Source organism: Achroia grisella, unplaced genomic scaffold (genome assembly GCF_030625045.1).
Source record: "Achroia grisella isolate CSIRO2021 unplaced genomic scaffold, CSIRO_AGI_Agris_v1 utg359, whole genome shotgun sequence".
NCBI lineage: Eukaryota > Metazoa > Arthropoda > Insecta > Lepidoptera > Pyralidae > Achroia > Achroia grisella.
This window is the reverse complement of record NW_026712817.1, coordinates 1,427,218-1,446,116: the sequence shown is the minus strand read 5'-3', so window position 1 is coordinate 1,446,116 and position 18,899 is coordinate 1,427,218. Positions and strand designations below refer to the sequence as shown.

At 38.5% G+C, this 18,899-nt stretch overlaps 1 protein-coding gene across 1 annotated transcript; it reads left to right on the top strand.

Moving 5' to 3' along the window:
* The first annotated feature begins 804 nt into the window (after nucleotides 1-804).
* Nucleotides 805-17,467, top strand: LOC131843952 (DNA-directed RNA polymerase, mitochondrial). Its single transcript, XM_059192737.1, has 24 exons — nucleotides 805-1,050; nucleotides 1,164-1,274; nucleotides 1,376-1,955; nucleotides 2,153-2,302; nucleotides 3,227-3,398; nucleotides 4,367-4,477; nucleotides 5,336-5,497; nucleotides 5,744-6,073; nucleotides 6,441-6,581; nucleotides 6,950-7,068; nucleotides 7,238-7,412; nucleotides 8,241-8,359; nucleotides 8,459-8,674; nucleotides 10,170-10,319; nucleotides 10,436-10,645; nucleotides 10,883-11,092; nucleotides 11,256-11,410; nucleotides 11,751-11,902; nucleotides 12,053-12,212; nucleotides 12,665-12,794; nucleotides 13,947-14,072; nucleotides 15,688-15,859; nucleotides 16,553-16,644; nucleotides 17,141-17,467. The coding sequence occupies exons 1-24, from the start codon at nucleotides 903-905 to the stop codon at nucleotides 17,265-17,267; spliced, it is 4,218 nt and encodes a 1,405-aa protein (XP_059048720.1). The 5' UTR covers nucleotides 805-902; the 3' UTR covers nucleotides 17,268-17,467.
* The last annotated feature ends 1,432 nt before the right edge of the window (nucleotides 17,468-18,899 follow it).

Sequence of the window (18,899 nt, the reverse complement as noted above, 5' to 3'; positions counted from 1 at the left end):
TGGTATCACCTCGGATGACAAATGCCCCTGCAACGAAGATGCTCCGCAAACTATGGAACCTCTCGTTAAGGAGTGCCCGAGGTTTGGTCCCACGAGACTCGACCATGAGACGGTCTGTCGCATGGTTCGGGTCTCGGAACCATTCCATCTCCCATCTATCATCAAATATCAATCAACCATCGACACGTTCACATCACACATCTCATACATTATCCACAACCTGAAACACTTTAATCAAACATAATCATTAGCACCAACATTCCCATACCACCATTATCAACACTCCCATACCATCATCATTAACATTCTCATACCATCATCATCAACATCTCCATACCATCATCATCAAAACCACGAATATCTTCATTGTTTTGTTTTATTCTTTTATTTTTGTTTTATTTGTCTTTGTTATTCTTTTGTCTTCTCTTATTTATTAAATCAATTTGTTACTATAATAATATAATATAATATGTATAAAAAATTATAGGTATGTTCTAATAATATATTTCAAATTCTATACCTATGAAAAACATAAATATACAATTTTTTTTAACTCTGCTGACGTGAGCGTAAACAGTAGGCGCAAACGCTGAATGCGCTGAAGCATATAGAGTACTTAAAACTTCTCAGATCTTTAAAAAAAAAGTTGGTCTATAATTGAATAACAGTGTCAATCAGCAGACAGTACCTAGCAAGGATATCGGTGTTCTGTGGTACCTAGTCAGTACCATTGGTGTTCTGTGATCAGTACTCTCTGGCTTTTGGTTGGTGTCAAACTAAACAATTGTTTGTCTGTGATTTGGTTTGAAATATTTTTCACGTGGTTTCTAATGTTTTTACTAAATAATTTATTCCTATGAATCAGAACTATTTACACCAGTTATTAAATTAACTAAGACAGCATGCATCGAATCGCTTCTGCTAGGAATATGTACCATAATAGTTTATACGGAATTTCATTGCCATCCAGTAACTTACTTCACAGTACAAACTTTTCCGAAATTAAATGTTCATTTTGTCAGAAAAATATTTTTGGAGCCTACAATACAGGTAGTATTACCATTTACGTACCGTTCTTGTTGGATTCTAATGTTTGTATTGGTGTATAATTTTTATAAACATAACCTAAATTCTAATTGCGTAACTTTTCGGTGCCGTTCCAGAAAAATATAATCATGTTAGACATCAATCAACGCGGACTGTTAGTGCTTTGAAATCGCTAAGGAAAAAGGTGAAACACAAAAGTTACAAGAAATATGGGGAATTATTGCAAGGTTTGTTTTGTTTATATATTGTTTATTTGTAACCTCTACATAGTAATGTTTCATAAACATGAATGGGGAATAAAATGGACTATATTTACATTATATTTCAGTTGGTGAGAAAGAAATGACAGAAACTAAAGTATCTATTAGTAAATTGCGTGCATCACAACTATCAAAATTAGCTGCTAGTCCTGTATCATTAGGTCAACTTCATCAGTTAACAAACAATGCAAAAACAGAAACTAAATCACCAGGTATAACGCAAGTTGATCCAGAATTACTGCAAAGTGTTAGAGAGAAAATACTGAAGCTGTCATCTCCACCTGTAATTAACGAAATTTTGTTAGAAGATGATAAGTGTGCCTTAGTATATACAAATCTCACAATACCGCGGTTAGAAAACAAATTTAAAACAAAACATGATATAGATATGGTGAAGGCAAGTTACTATGATTTTAGAAAGACTACTCTGTATGATCAAAAGTTGCAAGACCTTAGGTATGCTATTAATGAAGGTTTGAATCAGCAGTTTGATATTAATACATCTACGAAAGGAATTATAGGTGTGGAGAACAGTTCTGAACTACAGTCCCTACCAAAGAGTCCTCATGCAGTCTTTAGAGAGCTGTTTATAGAAAATCAATTAGATAGCTATGACCAGGAACTTATGACACACATATCAAACATGCAGTGAGTACATTATTTGAATTAATACAAGTGTAGAAAAAGTACAGTTTTTTTTGTACTTTGTGTTTATAAATATATAATCATAATTTGTTTATTATATTCACAGTGTTAGAGTTTATTTTTTTGTAAAAATTATGTAAATAAGCGATCAAATATCTGAATGTAAATGCCTAAAATTAAGCTAATAATTTAAATTACAGAGCACAGGGATTAGCTTATCCAGTTTTGGATGATTTTGGTGATGATGCTGCATTACACAGTGAAGTAATTGAGGGTCATGAAGATATGGACTTTGATCCTGGAGATCCTGGAGAAACCCCAATGGTGAAAAGTTTTAAAGTCCAAAAAGCGTGAGTATATTATTGAAATTGTTATAAAAATATTAATTCAATTTCAAATTGAAATGAATATGTATATTTCTATAATATACATAATATAAAATCAAATGTTTTCGATATAAATTTATTTGTATCATAATTCTGTTATTACTAATATTTGAAAAAATCATAAATCTAATTAATTGCATAGTTGTACACTGTAGTATTTGAATAAAGCCTTTATACACAGGCCATAAACAATTATATTAATCATATTCAATAACATCTATTAAAAAATAATCAAATGAGAAAATGACCTATTTAATGTTCACTGCTCCACATGATAAGAGGATAAGAGAGATCAAGAGGTTTGATCCTGTGTACTATCAAAAATTTGTTCTTTATAAAAGTACTTTTATTTAACTAACTTTGTGATAGTAAAGTCATAAAAAGTGTTGTATTTACTATAACAGCCAGCCATATCAATGACTCCCACATATTAATTTGCATTATACACTCCTAACTCCTTAGAAACAGTCTATGTATCTTTTTGCTAGTCCTTACTAATAATGGAAAGTGGTGGAAAGATACATGGATTGCCTCTATATCTAGCTGATTCATTCAACCAGCCCTATCACTTGAAAAGGATATAACTATTTCAGTAAAATAAGACACCTTAGATTGTAATATAACAATATTAGCAGCATAAAAAAGGAAAAATTAATAGATTATATTATAAGGTACTGTTAAACAAAAAAATAAATTATTAGTGGTATTGTCACATTTGACACATATCTTGTTTTGATAATTAAAAAATAATAAATTAATTATTAACAATTACATCCCAAATGAGGTAGATGAAGGTGGCAACTTTACTGCCATCTATCGGATTATTTCTGTTACATCTCTGTCTGTTGTACATCTGTGATTTTAAAATTTACTGCTTCTTCTTTACAGAAAAGAAGCACAGAAACGTAAAAAGGAGCTCCGGGAACGACGTCGCGCCCAGCAGGAGTTGAATATGAAACAAGATAGGAAATCCCTGCACCGCCGCGGTCGCCAGCTCGCGCTGCATTCTACCCTTGCTGCGCACCTCAATGTGTTATGCTCGCTACGCATGGTGCATGAGGTTAACTTTACTACTTACTTACTTTATTTTACTAATTATTACTTTATACAAGTATACTGTAAACTAGTAACATACACTAAGACAGCCAATCTGAGGGATGCATTGTCTTGGTCCATACGAACTACCAAATGTGCAGAATTAAGTTTTCTGAAGTTTCCTAAGATTCAGTTCTATTTTTTTCATTTTTAAATATCAAAAAACTTGGTGAATTAAGTTAATTTGTTTTCATATAAAGGAATGACTAACGGAAATATATTTTTATATGTTAAAATGAGGAAAGATTTTAATTTATATATATATATTTAAATATTTCATGTTCTGTAACTCCATAGAGCAGAAACAGATATCGAAGTTGAATATGCCATAAGTTTAATAATAATGTATGCAAAAACTATATATTTGACCCAGATTGTTACTGAGCTGTTATCTAGTTGCTATCTGCAAATCATGACTGATAAGCTAGATATTGTATGCTACATTGTACTTCTGATAAAGTTCAAATTTGGTATCATGTTATTATTATCATGACATGATGTATGTATTGTCAACCAACTTACAAAAAGGGGATTACTATTCGATATTCTCTAGTAAGATAGATTTTTTTTGTATTATAACGTAAAATCGATCATAGGAGTGATATTTATTAGGAAATATCATTCTAAATTTTGCATCAATTGTGATGACCTCTTGCAGTAAATACTTATTAGTTTTATCGTGATTGATGTAGCTTTATGTGAAACATATTCCCTAAATTATACTCACTTAGATATAATGACTATTATAGTCGGTACAATATACTATAATAATAATTGTATGTATTTATAAACAATTTCTTGTGGGACTCAAGCAGCCCTATATTATGTAAATTAGAATTTAATTATAATAATAATAACAAATTTTAAATCCTCTGATAAATGATAAACGTTTGTTCCATTATGTATGTTAGAAAAATAAAATTCTTTTAACAGGGTCGTAAAGTTCTTCAGTATTACAGACAACGGGGTTCTAGGGTACCAGACCATCCTAAAGTCACTGACGTCAAAATATACAACACTCTCTTGCATGGATATGCTTCAATGGTAAGTACTTTCTACAATAAATATATGATTATTTCATTATAAGGCAGTTATATTGAGTGATCAGCTATAAAGTACATTACACTCTCATGAGATAAATATCTAAATTGGGACAAACATTATCTTACCAAAGACCCATAAAAACAAATTATTTATGTGAAAATTATCGTTAATATAATATAAAAAATATTTATCAAATAATTAAATGTAGCTGATTGTTTATAACAGTATCATTGTAATAAATATACAAATTATAGAAGCAATATGTTCATGATATCTTATGATATTAATAATATTTATTATATTCTTCAGTATCATGTTGATGTTATGCTGTGGTAAATGTGTTTCTATTCTGATGATGATGATAAACCTAACCGCAGCTGTCGTCATTATATCTGTAATCATTTAAAGCAGTGCTGTCCAAACCATGGCCCGCGGCTTAATTTTATATGGCACGCAATTTTTTTTTCTTTATTTAAATTTATGTACATTCAATTTGATTTTTTTGTATTCCAAAATGATTTGATGACCAAATTATTTTCTTCTCTGCTCTTATAAGCATGTGCCGCATCTAGCCAATATTCATCTTCATGTTGACTTAATTGTAAAAGATAAATTAATGCAGTAATAAAGTAATATAATATATATACCTACATCTTGTTTTTACCCACATTCTGCGGCCCCTCAATAGATTTAGTAATTTTTATTCGCTTAGATAGATAGTTTGGACAGTTCTGATCTAGTATAGTATATTAATATATTTATAAAACTAATATTATTATCTTTATAATACTAAAAGTTTAGATTTTTTTATTTTTTTCGTGGATCGTAAATTCGTAATACCTATTACAATTTTCTCAGGGCGAAACAGAAAATATGAAGGAATTACTCTCATTTATGTCAGAGGACGGGATAGAAAGATCTGCGCAAACTTACGCCGCGGTGTTTGAGTGTATAGAAAGAAGTAGTGTGGAGGACAAAAATTCAGTATTGGAAAGTTACCGTGGACAGATGGAAGATAAGGTATTATAATCTATTGTTTTAAAAATTAATATTTTATGTTAAGCATATATGTTTTAAGAAAATAATATTGTATATTATGTTTATACAACTATTGGCGCTTCTAATCATTAAAAACACAATGAACTCTAGACACTATATTTGTAACAATTCTTTATAATAATGGAAACTTAACATCAAACTATATAAAGTTCTTTAGACTTCATGTTACGTAGTTATTTGAAATGTTTATAAATTATTTTATTTTAGGGGATACATTTAAATGACTTAATGGATAAGACTAACTTTCTCTATGATCAACGAGAGATGGTTCTACAAGCTATTCAAAGGATACAACCTGATTTTGAACCCCAATACACCCCTCCTATTCTTGACTATAATTGCGCATTGATGGAGAGATTAAAATTAACTGAAACAGAAGCTAGGGAAGGACTTAATAGTTCTCCAGCTGAAGGTGTTGTGTCTTTGGAGGAATTAATAAAAATGGGCAAAGAGCAAATGGATATCGAAATAAAGGGGGAAATAGAAGTACAAAATATTGATATTAAAGATGAATCATCACCAACTGTTAAGTTTTGTGTAAGTTATTTATAATTTAATTAATTTGTACATCGAGTTATGAATTACAGCAACATTTGGTCTCCGAAAGCAATACTTGTTAGTATTGATTCCGGTAACCAAAAGATTTCAGCCTAACAAATGTTCTTAAATTGACAGTAGCTTTTTTGTGTTTGTTAGTCAATATCATTGATTCTGTAACCAAATGGCTTTTGCCTGATTTATGATCATACAAATTCTGTTAGGAGTAGTGGTTATTTTTTAGTGTAGATTTTTTTAATTCATTGGTGGTAAAAAAATCCCAATCAATAGTATGTATGAAGATGTTGTTTTCATTATTCGTTTATATTATTTAACGATTCTGTTTGTTCTCCATGATCACATATAGAGAGAAAAACTAAAAGAAACCGAAGATCGGTGGCGGCAGGTGATCAAAGAAGCTTTTGTGAGAAATCTAGGAACTCTCAAATCCCAAAGTGTTGCATCTCATACTGCTATCACTTTATACCCTTACTTGAAGGTTTTAGAGGTAATCATCAATTTATTATTACTTTCTTACTGTTATACTATACTATATTTACAGAGTTTTGTGCCAAGACATTAACTACACAGACTTGATTGGTCGTGAGTTGAAATCTGACCGGCACCAAGAAAACTGTTAAATAGACTCTTTCTACGAAGGTGGGACCGTTTATATCTAACTAAAGTAATTTGACAGACTATGGTAGGCTCGCCTGTCACGATGAATTCAAATAAGACGAACGAAATGTTACATGTGTTACGTTCAGCACGACATCGACTGAATTTACCATCTAAGAAAACAATCATGAATATTTATTTAATCTATACTTTGGTTATAATTAAAATTATATTATAATAGTAAATTTTGTCCTTCAGGTGGACCAGTTTGTAGATTTAATAATGGGCGAACTAAGTAAGTTAGTGGATGGCAGTGAAACATACAGTCCTACATTTAAGTTGCTGCAACGTGATTTGGGCACACAAGTTTATCACAAGTTAGTACCTATTAGTTATTATTATGTTACGATAAATTTACTATTTTTTAATAGATTATTTTTCTGTCACAAAAAAAAAATAGAAATCACGTTGACAAAATTTGTGTAATTTAGATCTTTCCTAACATACGAATTTAACGACAAAAAAAAATTGCTTCCTGAAATGCAGGTATCAAATCGATCAATACCGTAAGAATGGGGCGTTGGCAAAGATCGAACGGATCTACGAGAAATACTGCGAGTGGTACGTGAAGCGGACGGCGGTCGACGAGAGCGGGCGCGCGTACAACTGCCGGCAGGCCTGGCAGGCGCTCCTGCACCGTCACCGCGACGGCGCCAGCCTGGTACGTACACTGCATACTTGGGTAGTGGATAGTCTGCTAATTGCTCATTACCCACTGCACACGATACACTGCCCACTGCCTATTACTATTGTAGTCTACTACCAGGATCTCGTGTCTTCGGTGGAGAATTTTAGACGGCTACGGGAGTTCGCGCATCAGTGGCATGGGAGGCGGAGCGGGTCGGAGAGGATGACACGTGGAGCGGCATCAGGAAGCACAGAAGACATTCGGAAGTATCCGGAAGAAGATGGAGTGCTGCCCGGCACCGAAGTCTCAACTGCTGTTGCTGTGGAGTCTACTGCCCCAGAAAGGGGAGAATGTGCACTAGGGACAAGGATTGTAGATTAAATAACTTGTCGGGTGTCAAGAGCGATGCGCGAAAGCGCACCTCCCGCGTTTCGGCCAGTATAACCGTGAAGTTGGAATGGCCATGGGTTGGTTGGAGAGTTTGCCTATTACTATTGGACAGTGTGCCCCATGCACACAATAGGTGTACTGTGTGTATTACACTACAAACTGTCCACTGCCCATTGCTCATTGCTCACTGCCGACATACAACACACTACACACATCTAGAATAGAAAATTAATTATTTCTAGAAAATTATTTATTTAAATAAACTTAAATTTAAGTACTTTACACTTACAGACAGTTCTCAATTCAGCAGCACCACGGATTTAGAGGTATATATAATACGCGGTACAGGTGGTCGTGTGCAGTTTTAGCATGCTATGGGTAGTGTGGGTATCCATACTACACTTGTCACTAGATGTCGTGGCGATTAGACGAATTTCAGGGGTTTTAACCATTCGATATTGTGATTCACAGGACATGGAAGAGATTCAATGGCCTTTGGAAACGAGGCAAAATGTTGGAAAGTTCCTTTATAACATTATTATCAACGATATCAAGATCGACGTCAATATGTTTAAGTCGAAAGCTAAAGAGTAAGTACACTTTTTATTGTCGCAATCAAATCGCAAGAAGTATATAACAGTGGTTAATAATGCAATACTAAAATGCACAATTTGGTGTCTGGGTTACAGGCGGTTGTTGCCGGCGGTGTACAAGGTGCACCGGCCGTGGGGCCGGCTGGTGCGGCTCGAGCTGAAGCCGCACCCGGTGCTGGCGCGGCTGTGGGCGGGCGGCGCGCGGCCCGGCCTGCGCGTGCGCGCCGCCCTCGCGCCCGCCCTCGCGCCGCCCGCGCCCTGGCTGTCCCACGCCTCGCGCGCCCACCTGCTCACGCCCACGCCGCTCGTACGGTACGTGCACCCCGCCCTGCTGTCCCACGCCTCGCGCGCCCACCTGCTCACGCCCACGCCGCTCGTACGGTACGTGCACCCCGCCCTGCTGTCCCACGCCTCGCGCGCCCACCTGCTCACGCCCACGCCGCTCGTACGGTACGTGCACCCCGCCCTGCTGTCCCACGCCTCGCGCGCCCACCTGCTCACGCCCACGCCGCTCGTACGGTACGTGCACCCCGCCCTGCTGTCCCACGCCTCGCGCGCCCACCTGCTCACGCCCACGCCGCTCGTACGGTACGTGCACCCCGCCCTGCTGTCCCACGCCTCGCGCGCCCACCTGCTCACGCCCACGCCGCTCGTACGGTACGTGCACCCCGCCCTGCTGTCCCACGCCTCGCGCGCCCACCTGCTCACGCCCACGCCGCTCGTACGGTACGTGCACCCCGCCCTGCTGTCCCACGCCTCGCGCGCCCACCTGCTCACGCCCACGCCGCTCGTACGGTACGTGCACCCCGCCCTGCTGTCCCACGCCTCGCGCGCCCACCTGCTCACGCCCACGCCGCTCGTACGGTACGTGCACCCCGCCCTGCTGTCCCACGCCTCGCGCGCCCACCTGCTCACGCCCACGCCGCTCGTACGGTACGTGCACCCCGCCCTGCTGTCCCACGCCTCGCGCGCCCACCTGCTCACGCCCACGCCGCTCGTACGGTACGTGCACCCCGCCCTGCTGTCCCACGCCTCGCGCGCCCACCTGCTCACGCCCACGCCGCTCGTACGGTACGTGCACCCCGCCCTGCTGTCCCACGCCTCGCGCGCCCACCTGCTCACGCCCACGCCGCTCGTACGGTACGTGCACCCCGCCCTGCTGTCCCACGCCTCGCGCGCCCACCTGCTCACGCCCACGCCGCTCGTACGGTACGTGCACCCCGCCCTGCTGTCCCACGCCTCGCGCGCCCACCTGCTCACGCCCACGCCGCTCGTACGGTACGTGCACCCCGCCCTGCTGTCCCACGCCTCGCGCGCCCACCTGCTCACGCCCACGCCGCTCGTACGGTACGTGCACCCCGCCCTGCTGTCCCACGCCTCGCGCGCCCACCTGCTCACGCTCACGCCGCTCGTACGGTACGTGCACCCCGCGCGCTGCTGTCCCACGCCTCGCGCGCGCCACCTGCTCACGCCCACGCCGCTCGTACGGTACGTGCACCCCGCCCTGCTGTCCCACGCCTCGCGCGCCCACCTGCTCACGCCCACGCCGCTCGTACGGTACGTGCACCCCGCCCTGCTGTCCCACGCTGTTCGTACACCGTACATGCATACCCGCCCTGTGTCCCACGCCACCTTACGAGTGGCGTGGGACACAGGGACACAGTCCTAAACGAAATTACAATACTGTATTTTGAATTAATAAAAATCCTCTAATCCCTAGTAATTTTAATTTATTTTATTTATTCATTTTCTCAAAATTGTAATCTTTATGTAACAAGCAAATAAATAGAATTAAAATCTTTCGCAGAATGCCATTGTACGTGCAGAACCAGTGGAAACGCTTAGAGGAAGCGCCGCCAGAGACACTGTATCCGGCACTGGACAGCCTCAACCAACTTGGCGAGGTTCCGTGGGCCATTAACAAGCGGGTACTCGACATACAGCTCCATGTGTTTAGGTATATACACATTGAAACTGTACACTATTTGTGATCCTATTCTCTCTATTAGTCATATTCTGAATAATAATGAGTTCAAAATATTTGTGAAATGTGTGAATAATGTAACTTTACAGATCGGGTGGAAACAAGAAGCTCGACATTCCTCCTCCGGCGTCGTCACTCAACCCGCAACAATTCCGGCTACCAGGTGAACGAGACGGAGCTGATGCGAATTCACCGGCGAACGCTTTCAAGCGTCGCATCGCTATAAACCGCGCCCGCGCTGAAATGCACTCACTTTGGTGTGACGCGCTATATAAACTATCACTGGCCAACCACTTCAGGTGAGTAATGGAAGAAAATCTCCATGGGTCGGATTAGTACAATTATATTAAAAATTGACATATTTTAGTATTCCGTGGTAATAAATAATAATATCAGGACTATTCCCACGGTGCCGTCTAGACCCAAGTTAAGCTAGCTAAAGCTTGTGTTATGGGTATCAGATAACGTGCCGTGCGAGGAATCGAACCCGCGGCTATCAAGCGGGTAAAAAAATAAGGTATGGTGTGTTCGTACAGGGACAGTCGGTTCTGGCTGGCGCACAACATGGACTTCCGCGGGCGCGTGTACGCGTGCCCGCCGCACGTGTCGGCGCTGGGCGCGGACGCGGCGCGCGCGCTGCTGGTGTTCGCGCGCGCGCGCCCGCTCGGCGCCCGCGGCCTGCGCTGGCTGCGGCTGCACGCGCTCGCCCTCTCCGGCCGCGCCAAGCGCTCCACGCTCCAGGAGAGGTACTCTCCGGCTTCCTGCTTGTATCTTGTATATGTAGCACATGAGAACAGTGAAAATATCAAGTTTTTCAACTTGTCATTTCCTATTTTTTTCCTTCGTTCTTAACCACTATTATGAGTAATATAGAAAACACTTGTATTACGACTTCCTTTTTATTTACAGATTGGAACTTGCGGAAAAACTAACTGACAAAATGCTGGATTCCGCGGACCATCCATTGGATGGTGAAGGTTGGTGGATGGAATCCGAGGAACCGTGGCAGACTCTCGCCTGCTGTATCGAGATCGCCAACGCTATAAGATCGCCCAATCCGGAAGGTAACAATAAAACTTGATTATATTCCTAATTTTGTTTACATGAAGATTTGGCTTCTTAATCTAGTACAAGTAAATAGTAGAAAAACTTAACAATATATCTAAAGTTTATGTTACTAATATACTACTGAAGCTGATCATGAGCTTCTAAGAGGACGGAAGGCTTTCTGTACTCTTAGAAGCCAAGAATGATCGACTTCTTCTTCTTCTCTTATAAGTGTTATTACAGCCTCATTCATAAATTTTCTACTACCTTAAAATTATAATAAAAAAACTTTTATGTTTGTCACTGAAAAAAGACATGGTGCATTTTATAATAGTTGAAATCGTCGGTTGTGTTCAGAGTACATGTGCGCGTTCCCGGTGCACCAGGACGGGTCGTGCAACGGGCTGCAGCACTACGCGGCGCTGGGCGGGGACGCGGCCGGCGCCGCCGCCGTCAACCTCGCCGCCGCCGCGCGCCCGCAGGACGTCTACAGCGCCGTCGCCGCGCTCGTACGTCACTTATACTACCTCACTACCTCACTCGCGCTGCTCACACCGAGGTCTACAAAATTGCGAACATAAATACATAATGTAAGCAGGCATACATAAATATAACAACAGGTATAGCAAGACATTTATGTCTCCCATGGTATATTACAGGTAGAGGAGGCTCGCGTTCGAGACGCTGCGGGCGGGTTGACTGCGGCACGTGTGTTGGAAGGATTCGTGCGGCGGAAGGTCATTAAGCAGACAGTTATGACCACAGTGTATGGCGTTACACGCTTCGGGGCCAGATTGCAGATTGCGAAGCAACTTAAAGGTAATACTAAGAAGAAGAAATAGCAAAAAATAATAAATAAGTAAATCGAGCTGGTATTTTATATTATACTAGATTTATCTATTCTTTAATATTTCCATGCTTCTTTTGGAAGAATTAGAGTAGTATTTAGAGTAGAAGAGATATAGTCTTTATCGAAATGAACTTAATATAATAATTTTGAATAGTTGTATAATATTACTTAAATTCTACCATTAATTCAGAAAGCAGACTCATCACAGGAAGAATGAGCAAGAATCTTGTTGTTGTTGCTCTTTTGAATAAATGTTGTTTTCTATAATGAACAATACATAAGTTTATATATGTATTTAAAAAAGAAAAACTGCAATTAGGGTAAAATTTATATAACCGAAAAATTAAACTAAAAAAAGACACTAATATAACAACTTCGCGTAATAAGGACAAAAAATGTGTAACAAAACCTTTTATTACAGATATAGATGAATTTCCAAAGGAACATGTATGGACATGCTCACAATATTTGACCACGAAGACCTTCGACAGTTTAAGAGAGATGTTCACCTCCACTAAACTCATTCAAGATTGGTTCACTGATTGCGCAAAGTATGAATTATTCTATTCTATTATTAAAGATAAGCGTACTTACGTATGACGTTGATACCTATACAAATTCTATATTACCTATGGTTGTTTAAAATATTATTTATTATGTTCCCATTTTTAGGGGATATGTGTTAGGTCTCCAGGCGTTGTTATTTCATTGCTATTTTATTTAATTTAAATACGGCTTGCAGAGTATAGTATTCTAAAGTAAGATTATTAATTCCAGTCAGTAAAATGACATTTCCGGTGTTGCAGGTTTTTAGTCCCAAATAAATAGTGATGAGGTACAATGAAGTTTTAACAATAAAAGTTAGTCGAGACTAGATTTTTTTTATTCAATATCAAATTGGCTTTATATAAATAAAAATTCTAGTGTTAATTCCTCTGAATCTCTTTATACATTTATTCCCAGCATTTGTAATAATGTTATAGTGAGATATTTTAATATGCTGGTAAGGTCCATATTTCTAAAATCGTAATATTTAATACGGTATTTATTAAATATTTAACAATAAAAAAAAACGCTTTGATACCTAATAAAATAAAGCATGACTAAATGTCTAAGTCTATTGATTGTCGAACATCACTATTGTAATGGGTCACCCATTTTTGAATCAGTGACAGTTGCACTTTCATTTTACTGACTGGAATTAATAATCATACTTTAGGTGCGACTGAGGTGGGACAATTATAGTTTTTTGATATAATTGGAATGGCAAACAAGCTAACTCTTAATGGTGAGTGGTAACTTGGTGGTATCATCTGTCGTCCTTAGTACAATGTTGCCATTTCAGAGGACCAATTTTAAGATGTAGTGGTGCTCGTAACATAAACAGGCGGGCTGATCTAACAATAACATGGAGCCGGCCCTACATGTGGAAGTGTTGGAATTCGTAGGGTGATCTCGAGCGTGTGCGGGGAAAACGTGGAGTGGGTGACGCCCCGTCATCATCCCTGGGGGGAATCGTCTTTTAATATTTTTTCTATATGATATAAAAAATGTGGTCCAACTCTCGGCTCGGGCCGTCATAAATTCGATCCCCGCTTGAATCGGACGGGGAGTCGATCGCTCGGAAAGTATCAAGGGTGTGCTAACGGTCGGACGGCGGACGGGGATCGATCGGAGGGTCATGGATGTGTGGTTGTCGGCAGGGTGATCTCAGGCGTGTGCGGGGAGAGCGTGGAGTGGGTGACGCCGCTGGGGCTGCCGGTGGTGCAGCCCTACCACCGCCGCGCGCCGCCCGCCGCCGCCCTGCGCGCGCCGCTCGACCTCCACATGTAACTCTACCACCTATTTAAACATAATATATTATTACTATATAAGTTACCTTAACACTTATGCTCTTTCAAGCGCGAGTGTGATTTCATGCAGGAAAGAATGTACGTGTAAATGTGGAAACAGCACATTCTTCAATTGTGCGTACTTTAGCATCTTTTTGTAATAATTAATTATAATTGCTAAATGACAGACATCTCAATATGAAGCAAAGACAGAAGGAGTGAGCATGAAAAATAAAATAAAGTTATCACTTAAGTGTTTGTCCTATAATACGCCGCTTACTAACTTCTCAGTTTGCCTTATGGTTGACTGAAAGAGAACGCCCTAAGATGTTAAGTTCGCCATATGTACATTTATATATTGTATTTGCATATTAAAATTTAAATAAATACTAGCTATCCCGGCAAACGTTGTTTTGGCATAAAATAAAAAAAAAATTAGGGGTGGACTACCCCTAACATTTATGGGGATGAAAAATAGATGTTGGCCGATTCTCAGACCTACTCAATACGCTCACAAAATTTCATGAGAATCGGTCAAGCCGTTTCGGAAGAGTATGGGAACGAAAACTGTGACACGAGAATTTTGTATATAAGATATAAAAAATAGTTAAATGCAATCGCCCTGGTTTTCCCGCGCGCGCGTTTATGAACGTGCCTTGTAAAGGCAGCTGTACTCATATTGAATACACTTCAACATATTTCGATCCTAACAAAAGTGTATGTCTAAACTTTGATTTTTTTGACTGTAGAATTTAAACAAAGTTAGTTGTTAAATGTATACAAATTCTTAAGTCTATATTACTCGTGAAACTGATTAAAGTTTCATAAGAAATAATGTATTCCACATTATTTTTCAATACCAATTTTCACTTTGTTTCTTTGTTAAAGTGTTTTATGAGTATAATAAGAATACTCATAAAACACTTTGGGCTTTTAGGTTAATATATACTTTATAACTAACTCTGTATATAAAGAAAAGGTAAGGATGGATGTTGGGAGGACAAAGGATTAATATACAATAACCAACCACGGTAACACGCTGCATATTTATTACCGAATCGAATATTAAGACAGTAATGACTATTTTCAATAATAACATGTTTTCAATTAACTTTATATGCCCTATATTAGCTGCCAATCAGCCTGTATTCTAAGCTGTGTTTCAAAGTGAAGGTTGTAAAGTGAAAATTATGCAGTGAAATTACAAGATAAGAGTCAAGACATCTTATTCTTCTGGAATGGCAACACATGAGTGGTACTGCGAGTGGCACATGATAGATTACATTATGTACATAGTGCCTTTATATTGCCTATATATTAGCTATGGTTACCACTTACCATCAGGTGGGCCGTCAGCTTTACTTATTGCCACGCACAACCACATTGTGGAATCACTTTCCAGCAATGGTATTTCCGAACAGATACGATACTCTACCTTCGAGAAAACAGCTTAAAAGGCCGGCAACGCACTTGTAATTTTCATTTAGTTTTGCGGTTCATGAGCGGCAGTAATTACTTACCATCAGGTGACCGCTCATTTGTCCCCTATGCTATAAACAAAAGCTTGTTTGGCATTCCAACTATATAACAATACGTATATGTTGTGGTGCAGGCGTCCATGTACGATGAAACAGCGTAATGCGTTCCCTCCGAACTTCATCCACTCGCTGGACTCGTCGCACATGATGCTGACGGGGCTGCACTGCCAGGCGCGCGGCATCACCTTCGTCTCCGTACACGACTGCTTCTGGACACATCCGGACACCGTCGATACTATGAACGAGGTAACCATTAACAACTAATATTAAAGACAATCATGAATTACGTCACACGAATGCTTTACATGGTTTTTTTGAGAGACCCCTCCGGTCTCTTTCTCTTTAAGAATTCAACTCCAATCGTAATCACGGCTGATTGATTACATTTGAGAAACTCCTACTCCCTAGTTGATATTCATATATTTGCAAATTTATTAATGTTATAGATTTTTTTCAAGTAAAATTAAAACAATTTTCGTTATTATGTAGATAATTATGTTTATTAGATTTAGGAATAGAACGTCACATCACACTTTGTTGAAATTCCCAAATGTGAAAAGATCTACACATAGAGTGTAATGTTAATATAGCAGTGACATTACTAGGCATGGAAGCCATCTTAATCCACACATATGGGAACCCACAAAGGCTACTACAGTTTATTTTATGATGTCTATGGTGCTGACATATCGTTCTAATGGGGTGAAGGAGATTATTAGTAATGTGGTAAATCCACCCATTGCTAGCAGTAAACCTTGTCAGGTTGACCTCTACGTGTTTCTGCCTGTACACCGTTGTGATAAATTTATGGCTAATTCAACACTACGGACTAACTAAAGTGACCTCACGCTCATCTTATCATCCTCCACTAGTGCCCCAATAGCATTCCATTATCATTCATAAGAAAAAAAATATAACGTTATATTTTTTTGCTTTCAGATTTGTCGTGAACAGTTCGTCGCCCTACATTCTCAGCCAATATTAGACGACTTATCGGAATATCTTGTCAAGCGATACAGTTACGATTACAGGTATGTGATACTTAATATATAAATAAAAAATATACCTGAATACTTATATTTAGATGCGTTAGCACAGCGCCATCTAGCTCCGAAGTTATATGTTATGCTTATAATATGTTCATATGTAATATAATGTGCATAGAAAAATCTAGACTCGTACAAACAGATACATATATATAGATATATATATATATATATATATATATATATATAATATATATATATATATATATATATATATATATATATATATATATATAAGTAATAAATCCAAGGTTTGCGTCATTTGATCAATGATATTTCTTATATTCTAACCGCAGGTTACTTTCAACTATGATTCGTAATACAACTTTCATAACCATCTTAGAAATTTTTAACTAGGAAGAAATTGATCTCCTAGCTTGCGGTCCCTTAGAATAAATAGCTGATGGTCTGTTCTTCGTTTGTCAAAGGGTAAAAACTTTGGTTTCGTATGCTATATCAATTATTATGTATATATTTTTAGTGAGCTTCAAGACTCCGCCCCTGGCGCAGCGAACAAGAGACGCGTCAATAACTTACTGAAGAAAGTACCAAGCAAAGGTGACTTTGATCTCAAGAGTGTGCTCAAGTCAGTTTACTTCTTCAGTTAGACTGTCATTCAAAAATCAATTCTATGACATTCGTGACACGTTCCTTTTTATACTGTGTATACATTGAGAATAGCTTTTCGTAGGTTGATTGTGTGTCTTAATATGAAATCGTGATGGATATTAAGGACCTGCTTCTCTGATATATATGATAAAGCCATGGGTAAGATTCTTAAATTAGTTTGTATGCGCAATTTATACTATCATGTTATGTGACTCTCTTAATGTATTCCATAACTTTCATCTAAATGATATATGACATTTCTATAGTTTTAAATTCAACATAAAATTGAAACTGGGAATAGTAAGTAAACAATTTCTACATATGCTTTTATACTTGAATATGAATGCTACAGAGGTTATAAATTATCTCTATAAGATGTGAGCCATAACCAGGTTCCATTTCTGGCTATATAAATTATTAAAGTATTATTTGTCATTAAGAGGGTACTTACAATAAGAAGTGTACTAGATAGGGGTAAACAAGTTATCGATAAAGTAGCGATCACTACATTAATATAAGAAAGACGCTGGACATTGTGATAACATGGATACAGTAGTTTTTTTTTCGGACTACTGTAATGCTTTTGGCTGTAGCTGGCCTTTACACCTACACCAAATGATAGGGGACGAGTGCAGATGGCACTCCAACACGCGGAAGTACTTATGGAGCGGCTGAAGGCCAACTCTCGCCTCACGGATACGATTTTTGTAAGAAGGCACTACTATGGGTTCGTACCTCAGCTCAGGCCGTCGTAATTTCGATCCCCGTTTGATTTGAACGGGGAATAGATCTGACAGGATGTTTGATTTGCTATCTATATATACGTTTGCCTCCTGTCTAAGTACACTGTATTTTTGTCATTGGTAAGGACACACAATCTGTACTTGATAGACTGATAATATTAGGATTCGTCATAATATAATGTTACTGCCTCTCATGCTGCTTATTATATTACTTTATTAGGTTATTTTCCTTCCTTTTTATGTATTGTCATAGAAATGCCTTTGGGTTCTAAATGTTATGAGTGTTTTTCAGTTATAAACTGCCTTATGTAATTAATAATTTATGAACTAAGATAAGATGTTGCACAACACGAATTGAATGTATTTTTTTTATATGTAGAAGTGATTAGTGGTATTTAAAAATATGTAAACTCGTGTACTTATTACTTGTTATGCTACATCGTACTGTTGACTGGGTTCGTATTCTTTTATAAATAAAACCACGGTTGCTCATTAGTAGTCTATGTCACAGTCAAATAACTCTTTATCGTGTACTATTTCAGACCAGTTGGCGCCAAGATTAAAACTGTGATTAACAATGCAATTTATAAATTGTATAGTAACATTTATGTTCAAAATATGACTCCATAGTAAATGTGTGGCAGTCATTGTTAACACATTCAGTCCAGGTTAACCCTTTTAAAACGACATATTTTTTTATTGGTTACATATATACTTTTAAATACCAACAATTGCTTCTACACTCGACTAGAGTCAACCAGCCATTAATATAATTAAGAAAAGACCAAATATTTCAATATTATCTGCTCAAATGACGTTAATGACGTCATTGGTATTATGGTATGCTGTATTTACATAGCAATAATTATTCATTTGAATTTGAATGTA

What these genes read in the sequence shown, in the direction of transcription:
- LOC131843952 (XM_059192737.1), top strand. Translation starts at nt 903, where the DNA reads ATGCATCGAATCGCTTCTGCTAGGAATATGTACCATAATAGTTTATAC. An exon ending in TTTAAGTCGAAAGCTAAAGA is followed by an intron (nt 8,360 to 8,458) that starts GTAAGTACACTT and finishes TCTGGGTTACAG; the next exon opens with GCGGTTGTTGCCGGCGGTGT. An exon ending in GATTGCGAAGCAACTTAAAG is followed by an intron (nt 12,213 to 12,664) that starts GTAATACTAAGA and finishes CTTTTATTACAG; the next exon opens with ATATAGATGAATTTCCAAAG.